General features: G+C 44.8%; 1 protein-coding gene across 1 annotated transcript; it reads right to left on the bottom strand.

Annotated features, from left to right (window-relative positions):
* Positions 1-17,282: 17,282 nt before the first annotated feature.
* Positions 17,283-23,438, bottom strand: LOC137789129 (dermatan-sulfate epimerase-like protein). Its single transcript, XM_068582399.1, has one exon. The coding sequence runs from the start codon at positions 22,850-22,852 to the stop codon at positions 19,208-19,210; it is 3,645 nt and encodes a 1,214-aa protein (XP_068438500.1). The 5' UTR covers positions 22,853-23,438; the 3' UTR covers positions 17,283-19,207.
* Positions 23,439-26,619: the final 3,181 nt, after the last annotated feature.

Raw genomic sequence — 26,619 nt, 5'->3', positions numbered from 1 at the left:
TTTGTCGATTGCGGGCACACTGCAGTCAATGAGAGTCTAAACAGAAGTCAATTAAAAGGTGCACACCTTCTGTGCTCCTTCTGTGTATCTTTGAAGGTCATGCTAATGAACGGCACTGAAAATATTCCTTTGCAAGGAAACATCACATTTGAGATAAGGATATGTTCAGGTGTGCACTGTGGCTCGCAGTCTTCTTCGTTGCATTTCAGGGGGAACATTGCTGCATTTCTTTCGCTGCATTGTTGCCACCAACTCTCAGTGGAAATAGCATGCAAGCGTTATGTGGAAAGAATGTGAAGCAAACAAAGCCGGGACCCAATTAAAAGCGCCATGAATCTACCAGTGGTGATAAACTCCACAGGGTAATTAAAGACTGTTTTATATCCACACATTTAGGTACCTTGAGGTTACTTTCTCCGGGCAACGCAACAACAGCTTGCGGTCTTCTTTATTAACAGTGAACTGACTCAGATTGTCATCTGCATCCTGTGTGGATGCTGATTTTTAATAAAGGAGCCTCAATAATGTGATTAATTAAATTCCAACTGGAACATTTTAAAAGGCTGATTTGATTATTTGTGTTTGAGGACAACTCATTTTGGAAGTGATTCATAAGCAGGAACCAAACTGGGAAATTAGTGTCGTTATCAGAGTTCGCCATGAATGTCAGATTCATACATTTCTAAACTTTTAATGATCTGAAAGGGGGGAGGGGAGAGGGTGGAGGAAGAGGAGACGCTGTCGATGCTTGGACTTATCATTTTATGAAGGCATAATCATCTATATTTTCGCCTGCCAATTCCTAATCTCTGAAGGGCCACAGAACTGGAGCACAACAAAGGCAGTGGCAGCGTGTACTCACAATCATCAAAAACAGTCAAGAGATGAGATGAGCTTGCTTTGATCTCACTTTTTGGCTCCACACCTGGAATCGGGAGAGAGTTGAAGGGTGGAAGAAGAAAAAAGGCTCTTTCAGAGAAGAAACAAGCCCGTACTGACAGAATCTTTTTGAAACGCCCCCCAACGAGACCTCGAACTTCTTTTCCATGTATTTTCCTCGCGCGAGACGTCAGCCGACAGCATCTCCTTATAAAGACAAGGAGGCAGGCCTCAATCTGGAAGACCTAATAAAAAGATATCTGCTCACGGTCTCTGTTCCCACGCTTGTGTGCCAGTTGTAGAAAACGGGATCTGCAGGATTAGGGGCCAACTGCCAGTTGCACCATCTCTGAGTGACGGCAGCGTGTCGGCACCAGTTTGCATCATGTATGTCGGGACAAGTTTTAATCCCCGGAGCGCAAACAAGGGCACGGGCACGCAAGCAAACTGTCACTTGATTTATTACGTCAGCAGACATTGTTGCACACGAGTTTACGGGTTTCAATCGCCAGTTTCAAGTCTTCTTCAACACTGCGTGACGTCCGTTTCGTAAATTATGGTTGTATTTGGAGTCAAATTGACGATAACGCAGGGTATGCTTTAGGGCGGGGCTAGCTTGTGAGTGACAGGTCGGCTGTCAACCCTGTCGGAGTGAGTTTTCAGTTGGCGTTCCTTAAAAAACAACCAACCTGGTTGCAGTTCACATCCACGTTCATCCAAAAATTAGGCAAAGGTGTGAAATTGTCATCACCAGCATATGTTTTTTAAGTTATGGACAAAAATGTGTTCGCTAAGGTCACAGTAACCTTTGACCTTTAACCTCCAAAATCCAATCGGTGTACAGTTGAGTCCACGCTGGCTTTTACTGAGATATCGCATTTATAAAACTGAACCAGACGGACAAAAACTAAGATGGCGACGGCCAAAACGCAGAAGTCAAAGCCTCAAATTATCAGTTAACCAATGGGTGACATCACTGTGACCACGCCCACTTCTCTCATACAGTCTATCGTGTGTAGATGACCCCACTTGCGACATTTGTGTACAAATATTGCCTCATTCGAGCACTTGTGGCTGAAAGATACTTCATAAAAGAGCAAAAAGGCAGCAACAGACAAAAGAGCCTCTGCTCGGCAGGAAGCGGACCGAGGTCACGTGACACTGAGAAATAGTTCCATACTTTGTTTTTCTTTCTTCGGATGAGGAGATCGATACCACTCTCGTGTGTTTTAGAGTGGTATCGATCTTCTCGTCTGACTCTTGGCAAGAAAAAGTCTTTTTTTTTTCTTCTTGTTAATGTCAAACGATAACATCTTTAGTTAAACATGGATGAGCGGGAGAGATTTAAAATTAACAAACAGAATCCAAAAGCAACATCCAAACACCAGGAGAGAAAAGCTCCACCTGAATGCTCTCGCTCCTTCAGCTGAGGAGTCAATCATGCGACTGATGGCCGCTCTGAACACCTCCTGAAGGAATATTTCAACACACACAACAGCAAGTAACAAGATCAGGCAACTCTAGGCAGCTGTCACAATGATGACGGACAATATGACGTTCAGAAATAGCCTTTATTGATTGTTTGTCACCGGGTAAAGACGGCTGAGGTTCACAGCAGATCATTTGCCAGAGAGATGATTTTCTACGGAGCGAAACCAAACAAACAGCAGACATATTTGTGACTTTTTGATCCTTGGTTGCAAGCTTTAATATGTATATTAAACCAGAACATATTTTATGAATTAAAATGCGTCTGTGAGCAAATGAATGCTATAAGAAGTCTCTCTTTTTAGAGTTTTCATAAAAGTTGCTATGTTTGAGTGTTAAGTCTATCTTTGAAGCCTCTTTGTCTATATATATATATATATATATATATATATATATATATATATATATATATATATATATATATATATATATATGCACTGGAATATGGAGCAGGCACAATGTTTAGTTTTTGTCGTAATTGCATTCTTAAAATCTGTTTTCTTTGCTATAACTGTGTGTCACTAATGCTGAAGTTTCTCCACTTAATCTGATTTTATTGGACGGTAAAGCATCTGTCCTGAACTCACGCATGTTGCACAACAACAGCACACAATATACTGGAAGTGTGTCTTCAATACTTAACAATTAGGAAACTGAAAATGGATCTCAAAGGAGCAGAGCTTTGTTTTCTGAAAAGAAGTTTCACAATCCATCAGGACAACATTGTAATTGACATCAATGAGCTCCTTTAACTAAAACCAGCTCATGTGTATCGATTGATATCAATAATTCAATACATTTCTTGTTCATCACTTGGAAACTATTGAATTCCGCTAATGAGAACTTTCTTGAAAAAAAAAGGAAGCAAATGAACTGTTTTATTCATTCTTCTTTTCCATGAAATATTCACGCGGCATCCGTGCCAATAACCCCGATGAAAGTCTTTAATAAATTGGCATCGCAACCAAAGAAAACCCAGCTAACCGGGTTGTTATTGACATTACGTCAGCCAAACGTTGGCACCGCAGTCAGCCTGGCCTGAAAAACCTTGATTAAAAAAAAGGACAAGAAATCAAGAAATCTAATATTTGCTCCTTCCAGTTTCTGCTCCGGCCATAAGTGCAGAAGCGTATTATCAAAAGAGCAGTGGAGAAAATATTTAAATGGTGCACCTTTTTGCTTAAAAACCTTGAAATGGTTGAAGTGGGTTATTATTTATTACAATTACTTGGATCCCATTCAAACAGGAAGGCAATTATATTGGCAAACATCATCACGGCTCGGCTGAAAAAGGAAAAGATGTTTTCCTCCTCTCTGTTCGCTTTCGAGAGAAAATACATCGAGTGTTGAGAGAGAAAACACGGCCTTTATCTCGCTGCTCAAAGGTTAGCGAATCAAATCCAGTAGGTTTTCAGTCGAAGGGCATGATTCTCGCTCGATGACCACACTTTGGGCAAACGCCATTACGAGAAGCAAACCGACACGCGGGCCGGCAATCTTCAGAGGGAATCTGATTGATTTTCTGAGCAATAAGCTATTATCCACAGTCAGTGGTCTTTAGACGAGAAAGTGCCAGTTAAGGACGCAGCGGAGGCAAAAACTTATTATGCAGCGGATATATATATATATTGCGAACAGCTTCAAGGTTGTTTTTTCATACAATTGATGGCAAAACATGTCAAAGGAGGACAACGAGGCGATTTACAGGCTCACAAAACAACGCACATGTTGAAAGGCAAAAACCGCTTCATGCTCTCGGTCCCGGTTCCTGAGAAGTAAAACATATCTCTGTGCGCACAGGATGCTAATGGGTCTCCTCTCTGGACTTGTTCATAGTCACACGATTAGCATGGCTGTTAATTGGTGTCTTGCCACTTTGGTCCAGACTGAAATATCTCAACAATCATTCGATGAAAATGCTTTGACATTTTGCAGAGACAATCATAATTCCCCGACAATGAGTCCTAATGATTTTGTGGTGACTTCCTAACATTTCCCGCGGCGCCACCAGAAGGTCAACGTCATTGATATCTATCTTCAACTGTTGGATGTGTGATATGTGTTGTCAGAAGATTTCGTAAATATATCCACGGTGGCCACAAGATTGATCCCAACAACTATTTGATCCCTTGAATTTATATCGAGCCATCTGGTCAATTTGTACAAAACTTTCTTCTTAAGCCGTGCCGCATTGAGTAGTATTTATCAGACTTGGTGCAGTAACTCAAACCTGCAAACAGGTTGTCATTGTGTGCATGTTAGCATGCTGACGCTAGCATTTAGCATGCGTTGTAGCTAGTGGCGGTTGCCGTTAGTGGGCCTCTAACAAACTGATATTGTCTCTCGACACTGTAAAAAAATTGCTTAAAGTATAACGTACGTTTAATGTTACTTTACGTACTGAAGTGTATCTAAAGAAACGGCAAGACTTTCCTTTAAAGGCCGTGACTCTTTGAGTTCTTCAATTCTAGTGAAATAAATCCACCTCTGATGCTACAATACTCACTGTGATGATACTATGAAGACGACGTTATATATACTGATTCTAGTGTTCCTTTCTTTTGCAGGATTATATTTCAAGAAGCCTCTGAGCCTTTAATGGATTTTACAACTTCTTGTTTGTTCATGACACGTGTTTAAAATGTTCCTGCATGAGGCGAATAGCTCCACTCGTCCACATCCTGGGAAAAGTTCTATTTTGCGAAACAGCTGAAGATGTCAATATAAAAAGTTGCGTTCAAGTTAACACGCGAAATCTAACACTGTCAGGCGTTTCAGGCAGACGCGGACATGTGGTTAATGAACTACATTATATGGGTATTGAAGTTGGTTAATGCCCTGAGGAGCAGAGATGCTTTCACTTCAGTCTGAGGCGTAATGGATTATTTGGATCGTCTGGCCCCAAAGGGTCTGAAAGAGGAATGATCTCAACTGTCGATTATTTTTTTCTCTCCTTTTTTCCCTTCTTCTAATGAGTTAAAAGACTGCACAGCAATATGTTTATGTAGCAATGCATCAACGTCAGTTAGATTTGCTTTTAGAGAGCGACGAGGCCGGCCACTTATTTTGTTTTCCCACTAAAATCTGTTAATCGCTCACACCTGTTCGCCTCGCACAAACCCGCCGCCGCATTTGCAGAAACACTCTGAGAAATAATCTCAGAGAGCAGCAAACTTTCTCTGGAGGAGTCCAACTTCAGGATTGACTCTTTTCACCTCGGTGAGGAGTTGTGGTTTGGCCTCGTTGTTGGTGTGACGCATTGTTTTCACCGATTAAAACCCACCGCGTGTTTTAGCGAAAATTGCGACGGTACTAAACCGTTCTCCTCAACCACAACGGGCTATTTGAATCATTTAAAGTGCTATGATACAGAAACCCTTGTGAGATAAGTTAATATGTTTGGGCGTGTGATGGTTGATCCAAAGAAGGAAGAACACTCTTCGTGATTTGGGGCATAGCATGGAGAGTAAATAAATCAGCGCAATCAGAGCATTTTGTCTCTGTTCTGACATCAATATGTTACGTAATTAATGTCTTTTGAATTACTTGTAAGCCACAGGCCTACTTTTGAAAGTAACCAACTAACTGGGACAGGATAAGATTTCACCAGATCTACTCTGAAGCATAGCTGAAATGAGAGAAATGTGATGTGCTTGCAGGCATATCAACGCAGCGCCAATGAGATCTATAAATCTAGAAACCAGCGGACACTTACATTTTTCAAGTTGCCAAATATCTTAGTGTTGTGATCACTTTCATTTCTGGCTTGTAAGAGTGATGGGTGGGAGATGTGAGCAATGAGATAGATCACAAACATTATCCCTGCACCATCTAATCTGAAACATTTCATCAAATCATTGTCATTCAGCGTTTGGAGAATGTGTTTTTATCTTTCCACCATTGTTCTCCTCTGCTTTAGAAAATCTTAAGCCTCTTAAGTCCTCCTTCTTACTCCTAATTTTTTTTTTTAGATCAGATGCTTTGTGAATAACTTTCATCCTCAATGGGATTTTAACTGTAAGGGGAAATTCTTGGAAAACGTCATGATTATAAGAATGAAGTCAGTAGGAGCGACTCTTTGTACTGGGAAGCTTCATGAATAAAGCCCCTGTTCTCAGTGGTTTGATGGGTGTTGGCCTAAACTCAGACTCACTGGCACACACATCGGTGTGTGCCAGTGAGTCTGAGTTTATACCTTGTGTGTGTTTTTAGTTTTTTTTCAAGCATAACAAACCCTTTTTTTGTCTCGCAAGGCAACAAATGGACCTCAAATTATGAGGCGTGTAACAAAATACAAGTTAACTCTTCGCTTGATCTTCTTTTTCTTCTTCTTGACCTCGTAGTCCTCCTCATCTGATCCTACATCCTCAATCTTTGGCTTGTCCTCGTGACGATAACCCGAGTCCAGCGCGTTGTTTCCGTCGTCCATTTTCCCCGGAGGGAGCGGCGGAGATGCTCAAGACTCCACAACCTTTCCCACGAAGAACCTTTTTTCCCGTGCGTGAATACAGCCTCGGCTCTGGGACTCGTCACGCCGCGCTCGCCGTCACAGAGCCAGACATTCAGAAACCCAGCATCTCTCTGCACAAACACGGCTTTAACCCCCCCGTTGCTGTGCTAAGTGGTGATGTATCACTTTCTATTACATAGCATTTTAGTAGCACACTTGCCTCGGGGCTCTGCTTAACGCCAGGTTTACCTCGCGTAAGACCTTGATGTATGGGCCATGCGGAAGCTATCGCTGCATACGCAATGATCTCCACCGGAGTTGGTAAATGTCATATCAAACTAGGAGGTAAAAATGAGTTTATGTCCTTTAAGCGGTTTTTAAGAAGTGAGTCGGGCCGTAATATATTCTGCCTTTATGAATTTCAAATCAATGTGGGTTTATATATAAGTCATTTGTTATTGGCAGTTTCCAGGAGGGCCTGTAATTTCCCCTGGCATGACTTCAGACAGATTTTCTGATGGCAGCCTTGATGGGTCTTAATGGAAGTTCAGTGAGGAGAATGGACTGGATTTGCATGTTGACAAAGGATGGGAAGGAAACAAGATAATGGAGGTACTGTAAGCTGTGGCCCAAATCAGGGTTGGAGCCTCCAAAGTCCACATTTGTCTTGGTCACAAAAGGCTGACAAGGCCGGTCCGGAGCCAAGAAAATGTGTGTTGAATACAGCCGGCGTGTGCTTGAAAGACTAGTACGTACATGTTGTTGGACCATTTTTAGGATTTAAAGGTGAACTGACTCAACTTGTTCAGTCCTGATACAGATAACTGGGCTTTGGATACCAGCCTGAAACCATTACCGGTCCCGTACCAGTGTTTAATTAACTAGCTGAATGCCCCATTGTGTGGGAGCCACTGGGATCTTTCTTGCATGAGTAACGCCACATCGGGCTCGACTTGTACTTTGGAAAGCCAAAATTTTTTTGTTGCTTTGCTGTTATTAAAATAATGAATCAGACTCCAGCAGCTTGGTAGAAAAGACCTTTTAAATGCAGCAACGCATTGGTCAAAACAGAAAATACCAGTAGATAATGTATAGTATATAGAAATATACAGAACAAAAGGTGAATTGAATTGATCGGTCATACTGTGGCATACACCTGATGCAGCTATTTGAGTCACTGTCTGCATCCCCATCACGATGACCCTGCAGTCCACCGTCTGAAATGTGTTGGTCCAAACAATAAAGTTGATTTATTTACAACAAGAAGGTGGAAATTGTGCCGTAAACCCCCCACCAAGGACCACGTCTCGAGCCAATGTGGTTTAAGCTGTTCGGTAGACGGTCAATTGTTTAATGCAGAGATCTGAGGTTCCTTTATATTCTCCTGAGAGCTGCTCACATTAATTTAATACAAGGCCCCAAAGGTCACGATGGGTCTGGAAATGATGCGAATCATATGCTATGGATTTCTCCGTCCACAGATGTCACCCAACTGGGAGACTACCGACATGTTGGACAGCGTTGTCATTGTCATTAAAAAAGCCAAATCACTTGTTTTGTTTTGGTAATAATAATAATTCATCCAGGATGAGTTTGTAGACGTGGAGAATCTATGGCTGTGAGTGCCGAGGCGGCTCCCGGTGGCCATGTGGTGATGTTTATTCATGTCGGTGTTCGTCAAAAGATGTGTGGACACGACCTGCGAGGAGTTTGACTGAAGATTGTCCTCATTTCCATTCTCAGATTCGAGCTTTCTGACTCGTGAACTTTATCTCACAGTGTTCGACATTGCCGCTGCCATTAATCTGTGTGTATTTCAAGCCTCTCTAACGTGGTCATATCTGTATTTCTAGTTAATTGTTTGTAGTGGTGGGACTCACCAGATGTCCCACGATACAATACCATCACGATACTTAAGTCCTGATACGATATTATCTCGATATATTGCGTATTGCGATATAATGTGATTTATTACATTTCTTTTTCAACCGCAAATTATCCCCAAAGGAAAACTTTGTCAACAAAAAATTGATTAAAAAAAAGATCGATAGGCCCAACATGGGCGACGAATAATACTTGTTATAATGTCTTAACGCGTACTTAATACTCGGGCACCGTGAGACTTTACAGTTTAACGCATTTACACTTCGTTGACCACCTTCCAGCTGATTAACTCGGAAAAGTCTCACTTTACGAGTCAAAGAGGAGCGCCCGAATGCATCGTTAGCTTCGAGCCGACGTGAGGATGAACTGTCTCGTTTGCGGAAGGAAAGAGACACGGGGTCGACCTCGCCTTCAGGGCGACCTTTGACTTGAAACACGGCTTGTAAACACCCGCTCTCGCGTCGCCGCCGACTCGTTACTTGAGCTAACTCGCGCCGGTCCTGTCGCTCATCTCTCGAACAGCTTCATCTTTATATTTTCATCCCTTGTTCCCGTGTCGCAGGTGCCGGAGACGCTCGCAGTCTCCCAACACAAACATCTCCCGTTGTTTAACGACAACTGACATTGTGCAGATTGCCTGAGGTTATATATCTCCCACCTGGACTGTGCTTATATGAATAACATCATTTGAACTGTTCGTATTTGTGATTGCACCATACTGCACATGTTTGACAGTGCGTGACTGTGCAGAATACCAATAAAGGAAAAAAAAAACCCACTGCGCTTTATGCATCAACTGATTATAGTCAAAATGAAGCCACTTACTCCAACCGCACACACACACACCTCCGCCTACGCACACACACACACACATCGGTGCCTGCTATGGAGGATATTTTCAATTAATCAAGCTCTCTCATCAATAATTCATCGCCCCTGCAGCCAGTCACTCTTCTCCAGCCATTTAATGAGGCAGCCTTGCCAGAGGGACACCATCCACACATTACTCTTATTATAGTCGAGGCTCAGGAGCAAAGCCACTGTGACCGCGACCAGTTATTAAAGTAATGCCATCATTTGTGCCTCGCAGTCAAATCAAAAAACCCGTCAAAAGACTGTTTGCAAAAGGACACAAATGACACTTAGTAAACACAGCGAGAGGCAGCCGTGTCAGCGCTCCGTCTCGGGAAACCTCCGCCCGCTAATCTCTGCTGCAGGAATCCGAGGGACCAGAGGAGGTTTGTCAGGAGCCGATGAATTATTAAAACCAACTTTGCTGTGACAGAGGAGAATGTCCCGGTTTGATAACATTTTTAAAGTGAAATCGCAGCCCCTGATTTAGCACGTAACCTTGAGAGACAGGAGGGCAGCTGTTTAAAAAATAAGCTCAGAGAGAATCTCCAATCTCATGCAAAGGGTAAATTCTCTGACACGTTTTTGAGCTTCACAGTCTCTAAATTAGGTGCGGCGTTGAACAGGAGCCTTAATATTTAGCGTGTCATTTTATCCTTTTTATTTTTTGGCAGACAGTGATGTAAAGGGACGAATTGGCGCTCCTCGTAAATTATTCCTGGGCATTGACGCGGCGTCCATTAGCTTCCTGTTTTCTTTGATTTTCCCCGACACATTTGGTCATAAACAAACGTTGTTTTTTGGAATTCATTTTCCACTTAATTCCTTCTGCTGTCATCGCACGCGGGCGTTGTCTGCATTTTAAAGTAGCAGAGTGCTAAATCTTGGAAAGGCACCAACATCTGCAACTGTTTTTTGGCTTGGAGGCAGTCACTTTGCTTTTGCAGCAAACTTGCCTTCCCCGAAGCGATTCAGTCCTCGTGTTAACTGCCCACTTCTTCAATTTAATCCACACAAACTACTGTGACTGTTCAATTTAAACACACCATGGCCTGTGTTCAAGGGGATTTTCTAAATATATTCCAAGAAACCAGATAGAACACAAAAGTCTTTAAGACAAAAAAAAACAAAAAAAACAGGATATTTGAAGGAAACAGTTGTGGATTCTTACTTTAAGAGATGTTACTTGAAGGTAACATCTGGACTTTTTTTGACGAGAAGTTATAGTTACATTCAGAGTTTTGGACCACAATGCATTGGGTGTATTCGTAAAAGTGTGTGTGCATATTAGCATTAAGCTAGCGAGCAACTGATGTAGATTCTGGCTCTTTCTGTCCTTTCCCTTAAGTCTCTCTCCGTGTTCCTCTCTAACATGTGTTTATGAAGCCGACCCATACAGTCATGTTGATTTTTCACAAAAGTTGAAGCATTTTTTTTAGCTTCAATCCGTAATGCTCAGCGCATATTTCCCACGGACTTTGCGATTCACACAGACGCCAGCGAACATTTACTGAGAGACGACTAGATTTTGGGACTTCTGTGGATAAAGGGCGACAAACTCAAGGGACGCCGAGAGACCAAATTACAAATCGACCACATGACCACAATGCTTTTTGCGCCGTTTCCTGCCTCCTGCAGTCTCCATCCAGGCTCCAGCCCTCGCTGAACACCGCCGGAGTGTTTTCAGAAGGTGAGAACACATCTGACACTGACAATCTCATGTTGTTTGCAAAATGCGTGAAAAGGCAACTCTATAAAACCGACCTGACTCTCAAGACGCTGTCCGGACCGGATTTGTTCCAGTGTTCTATATCTCGAGTGTCATCTTTTTTTCTTCTGTCCGTTTCAATCAGAAACTCATTCAGATGTGCAAGAGGAGATAGAAAGTGCCGGCCGAGGCTGTGATTCCAACCAGCCAAAGCAAATAACCAGAGCTCTTGAGGCCCTGCTATTTTTGATTGCCAATCAATGACCCTAACGGCGTGCTTTGGGGCCCGGCAGTTCGTTGTTTGCCCCGAGGCCCCCGAGCAGTTTAATCCGGCCGTGGAGCTAAGGGGGAGGAACTGTGCTGTCTCCTGCTACGAGACGCTGCAATTAGACACCTTCTGCAGACCGAGAAAAACAGACCGTCTGGCTCTTTTTCTGCAGTTCATCCTGTATCCTTCTGGTCAACGAACATCAAAGATGATGTAACGGTTGGTTTTCATCGCAAATCATCTCGCACCAGCAAAGCGGGGGGGGTCACCTCTTGTTGTCGCTTCTACTGTTTGTTTCTTTTACCGTGCAGTTTTGTTCCTCTCATCAGGAATCGTCGCGCAAAGGGAGTCAAATTCCAGCCGAGGAACGCTGTCAGTGGCGGTGTTTGTCTCGGGCCCGTTCAGCTCTTATCGCTTCTTAGCATCTCCTCGCTTTAATTTTGTTGCCAAGCGGGCCAAGAATGACGATCTCCGAGGAACGCAGCCATATGAGCGGAGAATCTGACCATCTGGCTTCGTCTGCAGATAAAAATCGTGAGGGATGAGAGACGAGAGACGAATGTCCCTCGTCTCCTGCCGCCTGTCAGTGTCAGGATGTCTCCTTTTTAAAAATACACTGTTGTTGGAAGCCGTCCAGAGCCAATGGTGCAATTGCAAGGAAATGTTGAAAGTAAAGTTTCTTCTTCTTCTTCTTTTTTTTTTTTTTAAAGAGACAAGGGGAGAGCCACCCAAAGGGAATAGAAGAAGAAGAAAAAAAGCTAATTTTAAGGCTGCATTCATGGACTGAGTAGATAGCCGCTCCGGGTGGGACAGTTATGGGAAGAGGATGATATGAAATCTGTGTAGAGTAAAATGATTGTCTTATCTCTGAAGCTCACGGTGCAACAATCCCTCACCCGGTCGCGTCTCCTGTCAATTCTTTATTGTAGGAAATAGCTTTCCATTTCCTCTCTATCAAAAGAACTATGAGATGTGAATATCTAAGTGAGGACAGACAAAAAAAGATGCATTTAATGTCGGTGGGACTTTACAGCGATACATTGCTCAGCTGTAATTTCCCAGACACACTGTGACCAATGTCACAGGGGCCGTTACTGCTCCTCAAGACATAAATTCCTCTAATTAGAGATCAATGACTCATGCTTGATGTAATTAGGCCGGATGGGACGCCCCCACAATAACTACATGACATGCAATCACCCCTTTTTTTTTTCTTTTTTCTTCCTCTCTCCTATCAGCCTTATTGTGTATAACATAAAACATGACAGTCATGCTCTGCCCACACATGGTTCAGGAGCGCGGCGGCGGCGGCGGCGGCGGCACTCTTGACAGGCGGGTTATGGTTTCTGGGTGCCTGTAATGAAGGACTATAGCGAGTGTGTCATCTAGGAAAAGCGCCTCAACCCCGTCTGTCTGTCGGCCAGCCAGCTGGATCCAGTCCTCCTCCACCTCAGAATAACACCAGGCCTTTAAACGCTGTCGCGCGGCCACTCTCTACGCTTTCATGGCCAGGAACAGCTCATTAAATGACAAGAGCGGCGAGCCCTTTTCCATCACCGGATTGGTAAACTCGCATTAGTCAGAAAACAGCTAAATCATTTCTTTTTATCTCTTTTTTTTCCAGCTCACACATCATTCTGCTTGGTTGTTTTTTTTTTTTGCACTGCCAGCAAACCGCAGTGGTTGAAAGAGGAAGAGGGACGGAGGAGCTCTGCACATACCGAACGACAGGGCTCAATTTCCAAGAGCCAGAGAGCTCGCTCGGTCTGCTCTGCAAAACTGTCTGTGATGCACAGAACAAGAGAGCGGATTAACCAAATTGTCAAGGGAGACAGGTTAAGCTGGTTTATGCTGAAGGGTCTCACTTCCAAAGTCAAAAAGTCAGAAACTTCTCAAAGAAAAGTCTTCTGTCATATTGTTATGTAATACTCCGGAAAAAAATTACATTTCTACAGACTTTCATTTGACTTTCAGACGGAGGCATGGTCATAAAAAAAAAAAAAATACAAAGTAAAAAATCTGTTTGCAAATAAACATATGGAGGAATTTATAATGGAGATGCTTCTCGGGGACCTTGAAATCCAGAGAAAAACAGATCTGCAGTTAACGTGAAATTATCTCATTTTGACAAATTCGGCTGACGATCGTTCAAACTGGAAGGAGAAAAAAAAAAAAAAGCAAAAGAAATTGGCAATGAGGATTGCGTAAAGCCGGAAGGAAACGTTTCTGACTCACAACTGTGAGCCATCAGCCTCAGTAAAGAGAGAGAGATCTGCCTGGAGTGAAATTTCAAAAATGCCTCATCCAGGTCTGATGTCCCTGCGCTATGAAACCAGACTGGGCTTCATTAGCGGTCGCTGTTCTTTATTGGCACGGGAGATCACATTTTCACGACAGAAACGACTCGCCACCGGCGACGAATTGACAACGCGCCACATTTCCTTCGCGAGTCAACTCTTATTAATAGCGATTCCCCGTGACGCGCGCCTCCCCGTATCCAGATCCAGCGGTGTCCATTTTGAACACCGCTGGTGTTCACGGTCCACCGTGAGCACCTCACGAGCGTTGAAAATGACTAAACACGAGAGCGGCGGCGGCGGCGTCTCCGTGTGGCTCGCATCTCGCCGACGAAAGTCTAGAAAGCCTCCCCTCCGTCATCTGAAGGACACAAGTCATGCACATCGAAGTCATATTGAAGTTTTCAAACTCCGTAGCCAGGATGCTTTCTGCTCTGCGTCAGCGGGCTAATTCTCCAGCACAATAGCCGTCAATGATTACTCCTCTCCAGAATATCAGGCTGCTCGCTGACTGATGGCGGCGGCAGGAAAGGTTAATTAATGAGCGCTGGCAGGAGCGATGGCTGCCGGCGAGGGAGAGAGACTCTCTCGGGACTCGGTCTCTCACCGGCGGCGAAAGATAACGGGCGTAGCGGCAAAAGGGTACGACTACTCCAGTGGAAACTGAGTCGAGCTGTTGTATCTGCATGCGCTTCATGGCGGGAGAGAGAGAGAGCTACTTGATCACTCACCCGAGCTGCGGCACGGGATTAGATTACGATGCAAATCATTTTCCGTAGGAAACCCTGTTTCATGCAATGATTACGTATCGGCTATCAAGCGTCTGCGCTAATCTGCGGGGGGAAAAACGAGCGGAAATTAGTTCTGCAAATCTGCTTTTTGTGATCAGACATCAAAAGGTTTACTTGCATAAAGCGCGTCTGTCATCCTGTGCAGCAGCAGTCTTATTTTTTTTCCAGATGGGAAGTAAACACTCTGACATATAGTTTTATTTTTAGCCCGTTTCTAAGACGCCGTTACATTTCATCGGCAGAGATTACAGACTTAACGCGGCAACTAGCACGATTAGCTTCATAGGGAAGATTAATGCGCGATGCCACGCTGGTAAAAGGTCCAATGAGGATCTGGGCTCCATCAGAAAGACTTTCTTATGAGGCACCCTTTCAAAATAACAGCTCAGTTAATAGTTAATAAATCATTTACTAATTATTAATTGATTAGTTAAAAATAAGAGCAACTTTGAGGTTGCTCAGTTATGAAAAACTACTTTAATCAAGTCATTAATAACTCATGTTTATCACTTTCTCCACAATAAAGTAAAACATAAATGGTGATGTTTTCTTAATTTAAATAGATTATAATATATAGAAGAAATAAAATGATTCCACATGTATGTAAAATAGTCTTAAAACATGATTTATTAACTATTTATGGCAACCTATGAACCCGATAAAGAGCATGACTTATTGGAAAGTGGTGTCATGAAATATAAATCCAGTGCCTTTACAACTGCAGCCTCATTAAGGCAGCATCATGAATGGTTAATAAACTATTTATTAATCATATATAGATCTGATCTGAGCCGTTCATAAGAGCTTTTTGGCTGCTGTTGCTTGCTGTAAATGTCTCTGTGGTGTTTATCTTCCCACACTTGCTCTGTCTGTTTAGCTGCAGGGCATCTGGGCCACAATCAATGTATTAACGATCTATTATCTTAATAAGCCATTAGGTCTGTTGGTATACATGATAATAAAGTCATTAACAAAGGGCTGCGAGTCGCAGCAAAAGTCAATAATCTACAATTAGTTGCTCATTTTAAAATGTAATGTAAGTTATTGACTTGCATATGGTTTTACAATAATCCATCAAGTCCCCAGCTGTTATTTAATAGTTAATAAAAAGCACTGTGACGCAGATGCTCAGCAGTTATGTGGAGGAATTTTTCATTTGTTCAAAAAGTATCACAAACAAAGCTGTTCATTGCCTCTGTGAGAGATGCAGTGTTACATATGAAATGAGTAGATTCTGAAGTATAAAGTAACATTAACTGTAAATACTCATGTTCTGTAGGTTAAATACTTAGTTACTTTCCCCCCGCTGGCTGATGATAAAAACCCGCCATGAAGATTTCCCCAACCTGGCAACCCTCAAGCCTCAGTGACTTATGAATTGACCATTAATAAAACTTTATGAGAAAGTGGCCGATAAAATCCAATAAAAGCCGTCGAAGGAAGATGCACGATCCCATAGACGTGGAGTTATTGACTATGGTGTAATGCAACTAAGTACATTCATTCAAATACGATACATGAGAGCACTTTTGAGGTACTTTTACTACTCAGTTTTATGTTACTTCATATTTACACTCCTCAACATCTTTGAAGCCAATATTGTGTACTTTTATTTCACTATATTTCATTGGCAGCTGTAGATTGTGCAGATGCAGGTTAACAATGAGGAATATAAATACACTAATACATTATTTCAGACATTAAGGCAGCATTTAAAGTGGATAAAATTAGTTCCACCTACAGAAATGGACACTTAATGCATCAATAATCATAATCAAGAAGCAAAATATGCATTATTCTTTTGTCAAATGGAGTACTTAAACATTCGGGATCATCATGATATTTTGATGCTAATACTTTTATACTTCTGTAAGATTGTGAATGCAGGACCCAGTCAGAGTATTCCTCTGTCTCAGTATGCAACACATGTGAGTACTTCTTCCACCACTGATGGCTAGTTTAGGGTGTAAAGAATCCTAATAATTAAAAGCTCAACATGAGTAACAGTCATGAGATCCTTCATGCGTCTGCATTTTCAGAACGAAACCAAACAGGCTCCTAAACCGCCGAGTGCACGTCAGGACTTGCGCTTGCTTTCCTTCCACCTCTTGCCTGAGGTTTTGCTCAGTGAAGTGAGGATTAGGCACCGAGGGCCCCGCCGAGCATCAGAGTGTTACGGGGAGGATCAAGAACAAACGAGCAATAAAAACCACTGACTCACTGGGACCCGGCCGGGACGCCAGACACGGCCTGTTGTTGTTGTTGTTGTTGTTTTCCCCCCCCACTAGCTCGCTCCCGTGTCAGTCGGAGCGTGACGAAAGAATAGCCTGACGTGTTATTAATTGTCGGCTCCTCCTCGTCACGCATGTCACTCACACGAGCAATTAGGCTTCTGTCATCCATGTCTAATAAAAAAAAAAGGGGAGTTTTTGAATAATTGCAGCGGCAGACATGTCTGCGTACGTTTCACCGGTGCAGTAACCATTGTGAATGGAGCTATTGAAATGTATGGCATCTCTTTTATAGTGATGGATAATAATAGTATAACATGAGCAGCCTTTTCTCTGAGTAACAATATCTGCAGCACATGAGGGTACATTCTTATATCACAGCGCTAGAGAATAACTAATAACTCACTGCATACGAACAAAAGACTGGTTGCCGATATATTTATGAATTTATTATATTCTTTACATCATCTCCACCGCTTGCTCCAGAGCCCACAGAAAACCCCCTTTTATAAAGAAAATGATTGTAATTCAAGGCCACAGAAGCAAGGAACCATATCCCCACGAGCAAATACAAAACAGAGTTGGTAACAGGATTGCAACACCAAAGTGAAAGCATGTCTGCCAAGTCTACACATTCAAAGATCACAAACATCAAACGGGGTTGTTGTTTTTTTTTCTTCTTTCCAGGCAGTCAAGGGTTTCAGTGTTTCGCTGAGAGGAAAACAAACAGGACTGTTTCTAGCCGGGGAGAGATGGATCTTTCTAAATGGGCGCAAGTATGTGTGTGTTTTTTTTAAATCTTTTCTTTGTGTGTACAGATGCGAAAGGGGGACGGTTTATCATGGAGTGAACCATCTGCATGTTACATGTGATTCATTTAACGGTACATGAAGGTCTACGCAAGACGGCCTCAAAGGTGTGTGTGTACCTTTTTGTGGACGGAGAGCATAACGTCACACAGTCCAAATGGTCTTTTTTTTCTTGAGCTGTACTTGATAATCATCCCTCGCTGAACTCTCTCACGACAAAGATCATTGGATATCTGATTGACCACAATGGGGGAAATGGAAAATTGTTTGCATATCCTTCAGGCTTTTATAGTGAAAACAGCACAACAATAAAACACAGGGTAAGCCTCAGTTATGGCATCTTGCAGATTAATATGAGTAGCTGAGGGGGATGCTTTGGAAATTGCTTTGACTAGAAATGTGTCAAGGCTGACAGTTTTTTTTTTCCAGTTTGATTCCTATTAAGCACTTTCCTCTGATCTAATTCAATAAATGCCAAAGGGAGTTATAATAATCATATTCAGTCCTGATCCTTTGGGATATGTGTCTTTGGAACCCATAAATACTTCTAACTTTCTTTCTTCTACACATAATATCTTCTGAGGTTCACATATCTTCAGAGCTTTAATATTTCCAAGCTAATCGAGTACATAAAGTACAGATAGTTTGGGAAAAACCGCGCTGAACCCCCACAAAGAATCAAAGGAGTCCCCGTGAAAGTGTTAAGCCACCGAGCCATCGCGACATATATCTGAGCTTTAAATGAAATCCCTCTACTGATGGAACGACAATACAATTTGCACCATTCACCCGTCTATATTAGAGCAATAAAGCACCGCTTTCTTTTTCTCTGCTTTGCCAACGAGCCGATACATTGCAGCATTTTGTCTTTTTTAAAGGGAAACAGCACACAGAGTTCAGATAGTGAACTCCCGACAGCCAAACTAGTGTTTAAAAATCCTCTCCCGAAGTCTGTCAATAAGTGCGAGCCTTACTTCCCTAATGAGCTTCATCCCAAATCTGTTTCAAACCAGTAAATATCTCTTCACCCCCCCCTCCAACCCTCTCGCCCAAGCAAAAAAAACAACAACTAATGAGCCAGTTATAACAGATATGGATTTTGCACAAACATTTCTCTGACATCACAGATTAGGGATCAGCAAAACTCTCATTTCTCATCTCTTACTAAGACAAACAGTAAACATTCTTCACTGTGAGAGCGAGCTGCTGGAGGACGCCGCGATAAACAGAATAAATGCTCGAATCCAATCCGGCAAAAGGCTCTAAAGTCCTTGAAAAAAGTGCTACAAGTGAGCGTGAAAAGAATAGCATGAGCGCACCTATTTTAATGTAAAATATTCCTCCCTCACGAACATCTGCTGTCTTTTACAACACCCAAACAAACACGACAGGAACACAAAAAAAAGACAGAAATGCTATGCAGCTTCTCCTCAACTTGTAACATCTTTTTTAAAATTTAAGGTCAGTGCAAAAAAAACCCCAAAAAACATAGATGGCAGCTACAGTCAAACGAGACAGCTCAATATCAGCTGACCAGCAGCAGCAGCAGGTTAACTGGTGTAACCCAGCCTCCCCATCACACTCCCACACACGTCCTCTATTAGTCTGATGTCCTTTTGCGGCATATTTTGCCTCCACATGTTGATGTTGGCGGGCGAAATGTCCCCCTCGTACATCAGGTTGTACAGGTTGGTGGAGGTGGTGAATAGAAGCTGGTTGAGGGCCGCGGGTGACACGGGCACCCCCAGAAAGGTGTGGACGCTCTCCGCCGTCTCCTGCGGGAAGTCCACCACGTCCTCGAACCTCACCCGGAGGTAGGACTCCTCGGGGAGGCTCTCGGCGACTCGCAGCGCCGCCGCCGTGTGAGCCCGCCACAGGTGGGCCAGGATGAGGATGGGGTTGGTCTCCGAACGGGCCAGCAGCCTCTGGATTATTTTAAACTCCGGCGCCGCCGCCGGGCACCCGGCGCCGCCGGCGCCCTCCTTGAATATCAAGGAAAGGTGCTGCGGGATGTTTTTCAGGGAGTAGAGGCTGGGCTTGCTGTTGTAAACCATGAGGTAAATCCACGCCCGAGGGTCTCTCACCAAGTAGATCGTCCTCAGGGACGAGCCCACGACCTCCTGGATGAAAGGCAGTTTGAGGGCCCAGCTTCCGCTCCGCATGTTGAGGACCACCCGGGCGTTGGGGTACTCCGCGACGTGCCGCCTCATCTCCCTCACGGACTCGGCGTCTCTGTCCAGGCTCGCTCTCAGTTTGCCCTTGAGCTCGGAAGCCGGCTCCCTCCTCCTGGATCTTTTCTTTCTGTCCCCGGAGGGGCCGGCTCTCTGGAGCTGTCTGACCCTGCCGCCCTCCGCCAGCTGAATATTCTGCAAGTGCAGCTTGGTGTTGTGGACCAGCGAATGCAGCCAGCCCTGAATAATCTTAAACCGTCCCCGCGCGGCGTCCGACCTCGACCACTCGCAGGCGTCGACCAGGGAGTCGAACTCGAACTCGGTCTCGGGAATGTCCACGTGCTCGGTGGGGACTCGTATGTAAACAAAGTCCGAGCTGTTGTAGAAAAGGTGCTTGAGTATTTCCGACCCCGATCCGGGAAGGGTCGCGATGACGACGGTGGGTAAAGGGAGCCGGCGCTGCTCGTACAGTCTGATTTGTTTGCTCGCCTCGCTTTTGGCGCCCGCCACTTTCCATTTCACCCCACAGAGGAGCTGGTCGCAGCTGTTGGACACGAACAGCAGCTCGGCGATCCACAGGATGAGCACGGTGAGGAGGGCGTAACGCATCAGCCTGCTGAAGCAGACGTAAAACTTCCTCTGCATGGTCAGAAACGCGATGGCCACGCAGAGGACGACCCCTGCGATCACGTTGACCGTGAAGCCAAAGTCAAACAGCTGATTATTAGTGCTGATTGGTTTGGGGATGAGCTGGGTCCCAAGGCCGTATCGAGTGATTTGATATCTATCCTCAACTTTACAGTGGCCTCCGAATCCTAAATAAGCCGACCTCGCGCCTATGTCTTTATAGTTTGTCGCAATAGAGACTATCCTCTCTGTGTTATTTATGGTTAGAGAAATTCTCACTCCATTTTTGCTATCGTCAACAAATCTACAGCTGGACACTTTGACGTACGGGCCGTGTAGCACGTAAGCTACTCTGCTGACCGGGCCTGTCACCGGGAAAGTGACATTGACATACTGAGTCCACCTCTTTTTAAACTCCGCCGCCTGCTCTGCCTCTTGTATCCTGGTGTCGGGGCTGTGACCCTGGCTGTCGAACCAGAACATTTTATAATGAGCGTCCCACACATCCATCATGGCGCCGTTGTATCTGTCCATGAATTTGAAAGGGACGTATTTAAAGTCAATGTCAAGATTGTGAAAAAAGGCGCTGAGGGACTTCACGGGCGAGTCGCTCCACCTCTCGACGTGGTCCAGCACCAGCAAGGTCTGCGAGTTCAGCAGGACTAACGCTCGGTACACGCTCTTCAGTCTCATGGCGGGCGAGTAAGCCGCCGCCGCTTCGCCGCTCACAAACATGGTGTCCCCGTGAGAGGAGGCGACGACCACCTCCCCTCTGGCGTCGCCCACCCCCTCATCGGTCCAGCGCAGCCACTTGGCGCACTCGCCCAACTGCCCCTCCCACGGCGCGTTACACTGACTGGTGGGAGACGGACTGAACACCAGCACGTTGTTCAGGTAGCTGTACTTTGGACCATAAAGTGCTTCGGACACAAACACCTGTCCGTTAGGCGCAAACGTGAAAGAGTTCTGGTCGGGGTGCTCGTGACCCGGGTTGAAGCTGTTCCAGCCGTCCACCCAGGAGTAAGGCCTGTCGTGGACGATGTCGTAGACGGCACGGCCGCCCAGCTTGCCGGACTTAAAGGAGACGAAAGTGTTCCCCTGGCCGTTCGGGAGCCCCGCGCCGTACGTTACCACGCCCCAGTTTGAGAAAATATGCATCCTAGCTTTCCCAAAGTCAGTAGGTGGCTGCGGCGTGAGGTGGGAGTTGTACCAGATGTATTCCGTGTGAAGGGTCGCCCAGCGCTGGGCGGCCGACTGCCCCATGGGACCGTCCTTGGGCCGGTGCTTTCGAATCTGCTGAGCCAGCCAGTTGCCCGTCCCGTTCTTCATGACGAACGTGTCGAGGAAAACCAGCTGGCTCTCCGGCCCGTAGAACCAGTTGTAGTTGGAGTCGGCGATGCCCACCGTCCTCTGGAAGCCCGGCAACAGAGTGGCGTAATAAAACCAGAAGTGTCCCCGGAGCCAGTTGCTCTGCAGGTTGTCGATGTTGAAGTGGCGCTGAGCTAAGAAGACGTACTGTGTGATGGACTTGGCCGTGTAGCTCCCGTAGGCCACTCCCTCATCCAGGGAGCCGTCGACCACGTGGTTGAGGAGGAACATAGTTTTCTCCATGTAGTTCACCGCCACCTGTTTCCAGATCATCGACTCCCGGTCGTCGTGCGATCCCACCACGATGGCGCCGATCAGCACGGCTAATATGTTGGTGGTCTGATGATTTTGGAGGTACTGTTTGCCCCAGCCTCTGTACTTTGAGAGGTCAAACAGCTGCTCCGTCTCCGAGCGAATTTTCTTGAGGTAAACGTCCCGCCTCCGCTCGTCCAGGAAGGAGTAAATAAAGTCATAAGCTGTAGCGAACCCAGTGAGGGAGTGCGCCGTGGGGACCTCGTCGTTGGGAGCGCTGGTCACCTTCCAGTCGGGGTACTCAGCCATCCGATCCATAAACTTGATAAGAAACTGCAGGGCGGCGGAGTCCTCTGGGCACAACAGGCAGTAGAGAGCCAGGGGAGGCAGGTTATTCCCATAAATCTCATTCCACTTGCTTGTAAACTCTGCATGTTTCGCAGGGGGCATGTAAGTGGGAACGTTTGCCAACATGGTGAGGGCAGCGGCCCGGATGACTTTAAATATGTGACTGTGGGTGGTGGAGGACCTTTGCCTCAAGTGCAACACATCCACTTGGTTAAAATATAGGTTGGGATGGGAATCAGAGGAGCGGAGTTTCCACTGCTCAGTCGCTCTGGCTTGTGTGAGCTTGACCTGCAGCAAGTCATCTGTGAAAATGTCTCTGTCTGTGGCGTTGAAGACGCCCGAGAAAGCTGTCCCTACTGCGAACAGTGGTAGTAAAAAAACTGAATATAAAACCCAGTTAACTGCCATGTTGCCTGGCATTTCATACATTTTACTGTGTTTGAAAAAAAATCAGGCAATGTTATTGTAATGTCCCATAACTTTGGCTATTTCAAAATAAAAGTCCAGGTGAGAGATATTTGTCCAAAAAAAAAAAAAGTGAAAAGACAAATGATGCAACATCAAAGTCCCATGTCAAAGAAGAGGCACACACACACACAAAAAAGAAAAAAAAACTTTTGTGCAAGAAAAAACACTATCCACATCCACTTGTGACAATCTCTGAACAGTTTGCAAAGGCAACAAAACGCATCACATCAATTATACATGAATGTCTGACGGTAGGAAGATGTCTCTGGTCCGGTTTGAATTTAAATCCAAGAAAAAACATCCTGCACGTTGTCCTCCGTCCTCACACCGACACGCGTGCTCGTGGCGACTGGCAATCTTCCCCGATCGCGTGCTCCAGTAACTCATATTGATCCTCTTAATCCCCCTCCCCTTCCCTTCTTCCCGAAACATTTGCTTGCCGTACAAACACCAGTCAGCCCCAGTCGGTGTCCGGTCCAATCACAGCCACCCAGCGGCACCGTGCGCAGCCCGAGCGAGCTGCAACATCCGCGGACAGGAACCTCAGCCAACAACGCATCTCCGCAGATAACATTGCTCGGTATCTCCCCTCCCACCCTCCCACCCTCCCGGCTGCAGACACTCCACTCCACGGAAGCTGCCCCTGCTGCTTAAAATTGCAAATCCCGATCGGCAAATTGATCCGTTTGTATCGGTAAATCCGGCACTGTCCTGAGATCCACGCGCCTCATCTCCACGCTATTATTACTGTGGCGAAGTCCGTGGGAGAAGGAAGGAAGGAAGAAGAAAGGGGGGAAAAAACGAGGAAAGTTGTCGTCACTCCTCAAGTATTCAAAGAATGAGACATTTTTCGTGGGCTGTCCGCGGGAAACAGTGAATCAGCCTCTCCAACCGGATGATGCATAATCCAGATGTGTTATGGGCGCGTGTCCGCGAAGGGATCTGTGCGTGTCCGCGCGGACGATTGAGAGAAACATCTCACAAGTGAAGCTGCTGCGTGTAATGTCCGGACGCTGCTCCGCGGTGTGAGTTTGTGTGTGTGTGTGTGTGTGTGTGTGTGTGAGTGTGTGTCCCGACAGCTCAGCACAGTCCGTGTGATTGTTTTTCCTGCACTGGGTGGAAAATTTCCACTGTACAAACTGTAGAGGGAGCCGTGACTTCAGAAGCCCAGCCTCGTCTCTCATGAAGCGAGAGAGTGGGAAGGCTGAATATTCATCTAATGCAATACCCCCCCCCCCCCCCCTCTCTCTCTCTCTCTCTCTCTCTCTCTCTCTCTCTCTCTCTCTCTCTCTCTCTCTCTCTCTCTCTCTCATTATGATGTTATGTTTCAATGCTACTGAGGCAAAATCACACAAGTGGTTGTGTAAACACTCTTTTTGGATCTACTAAAAACATGCGTTGTTTTCACAGACACATCTTTTTTCATAACAGTTTTTTTGTTGTTGTTTGCAATAGAAACACCCTTTAAAAACGGAGCTAATTTGTCTTTAATTGGGTAAAGTTGCATACTCTCACTAAAAAAAAGGAGAATATCTGCAACCACAATGTCTCTTTTAATAATATTGCTATCAAAATAAAAAAGTAACACTTGTGAGATATTGTTTAGATGTGTTAATAAAACTGTATATGTTAGTCGTTAAAGATTAAAGAATAAGGCAAACAGCTAATTATTTGGGTCCCCTGGAGCCCAAAATATTAAATATCCTTCAATTTTTGGATTATGCTCAAAATGAGACTAGAATATTCCTCTCGGCTAACTCTTAGCAACATGCACGTTCAATGTATTTCCTAAAATATTCAACCCTCTTTTTATATTTTAATGATTTTTGTGATGAGCCCAGAAACAGCCGTTTGCCCCAGCTTCCTGTCTTTATGCTAAGCTAAGCTAGGTAGCTTTTAACTGGGAATAAACGCGTCAACAATGCACTGTGTGGAACAGATATATCCAAAACATACACTTTAGTGTCGCTGGGGGTTATGAGTCACTTTTACGAATGAAACAAGGAGGCTAACTTTATTACTTTGAACAAAACAAGCTCATACCAACTCCTTCCATTATTTCCTTTCAAAATAAAAGCCCTAGACATATACAATGCCAACCTATTTACTGTCGGGAACTCCAATTCATTAGCGAGCATTCAGCTCAAGGTAAACTCAGTCACATAGCTGAGAGTAATTCAGGATTTACAAACGTAGCTCAGACTGCCTGACGCTGCTCGGTTCAACAGGATCGCGCTAGTTGGTCGTCTGCCCGCACCAATCGCCTCAAATCTCTCATTGAAGGGACTGACTCTGATTAGTCTTGGCATTTATGCCAGTTTTGAAGGCACACAGCATGACTCCATGTCACAAAAATAATAGCCATTTCAGACTAAATCTCATTAGCATTAAAACAAAATTGTTTGGCCCGAAACGTCTCTTTTCAGCCGTTTATCTTCAGTCTCAGTCGCATGTCTTTGTAACACATTTCCCGAGGCAACAGAAAAGGCATCCAATAACCTCAAAAGCGTCTCCCCTCAGAGGAATGCGTGACATTTGCCTGTCCTAACACGTGGCTCTGTGCATGCGGTCTCATTGATCACCTCAGTTTGTGTGTTTTAGGTTTCTGTGCAGCTTAATGACGGATCGCTTTCTCCAGACTCAACATCTCCGTCGCGGCGATACTCCACATGCCTCTTCTGCAAGCCTGCCATCCCACGGGAACGCTGCGGCGCGATGTTTTTATTTAGTATTATTCCCCTCGGTTCAAAAGTGCGCGCTACAGGCACACAGTTGGCGTTCACACGACGGCTGCAGGAAGCACGCACACACACAAACACACACACACACACACACACAGTTGTCTCCCTCGGGACAAAAAAAACACCTCCAGAAGGAGAGATGCACTTTAAACAAATAAATAAGCTGCTTCAGATTTGAAACGGTGATCAGTCAAATAACTCCAGAGACAAATCGCATCACACTTCATGAGTCAAGAAGACGCCTGGAATGAAAACAACTTTTCAAAAGCTAACTTTAAGGAACAACTGATTGATAGCCCAACATATTTAGTTTTTAGCAGTATTATGTTCCTTCACTACGCCAACGAGTCAACACCAACGTGCCTGTTTCTGGCCGGATGAGTGAGCTATGATTAATAAGCAATTTTAGAATAATCGCTCTGTTTTGTATCCGGTTAAGGTTTTTATATTTAAAGAGAAATGTTACTATAGCAGCATGAGTTCCACTGCATCAGCCGCGATGGTTACTGCGTGTCCCATCTCTTTCTCAGCTTGGACCAAATTTTGATTCAACAAGACGTCCCCAAAACCAATAGTGAGCCTGAGTGTCCTTTCAGAAGCCACGGGGCAGAGCACGTGGACCAAATGTCTTTGTTTTAGTATCCACGGGCCGCATCCCAAACCAAAGTAGCCCGGTTTAAAAAGTGGTTTTAGACAGTTATGCATAATGCATGAAGCGTCTTTTGGAGCAGGAAACTGAACTCAAACTAGCTAATGCTGAGGCCTCCAGCTCCTCGACTCGGCTTTTGACATTCATATTCGTTTTGTGAGTGCATTCAATTTGACCATTTGCTTGGAAATCCGACCCACTATTACCCATCATGCATCTCTGCGGAGGAAAAGCATCGTTGCATTTCTGCGCGGCTACGAGTTTGAGCCTCACTGTGCTTCTGGATGCAGCTCACTCACCGACATCACGTTGGACAAGAAGACATGTTTGAGCTTTGG

The sequence above is a fragment of the Clinocottus analis genome, unplaced genomic scaffold, assembly GCF_023055335.1.
Source record: "Clinocottus analis isolate CAN_PGR_092001 unplaced genomic scaffold, fCliAna1.0.p SCAF_18, whole genome shotgun sequence".
Taxonomy (NCBI): Eukaryota; Metazoa; Chordata; class Actinopteri; order Perciformes; family Cottidae; genus Clinocottus; species Clinocottus analis.
Note: the sequence above shows the minus strand (reverse complement) of the source record. Positions and strands in the feature narration are given on the sequence as shown.

Excerpts from the sequence above, each read along its gene's own strand:
- LOC137789129 (XM_068582399.1), bottom strand. The coding sequence starts at position 22,852 with ATGTATGAAATGCCAGGCAACATGGCAGTTAACTGGGTTTTATATTCA.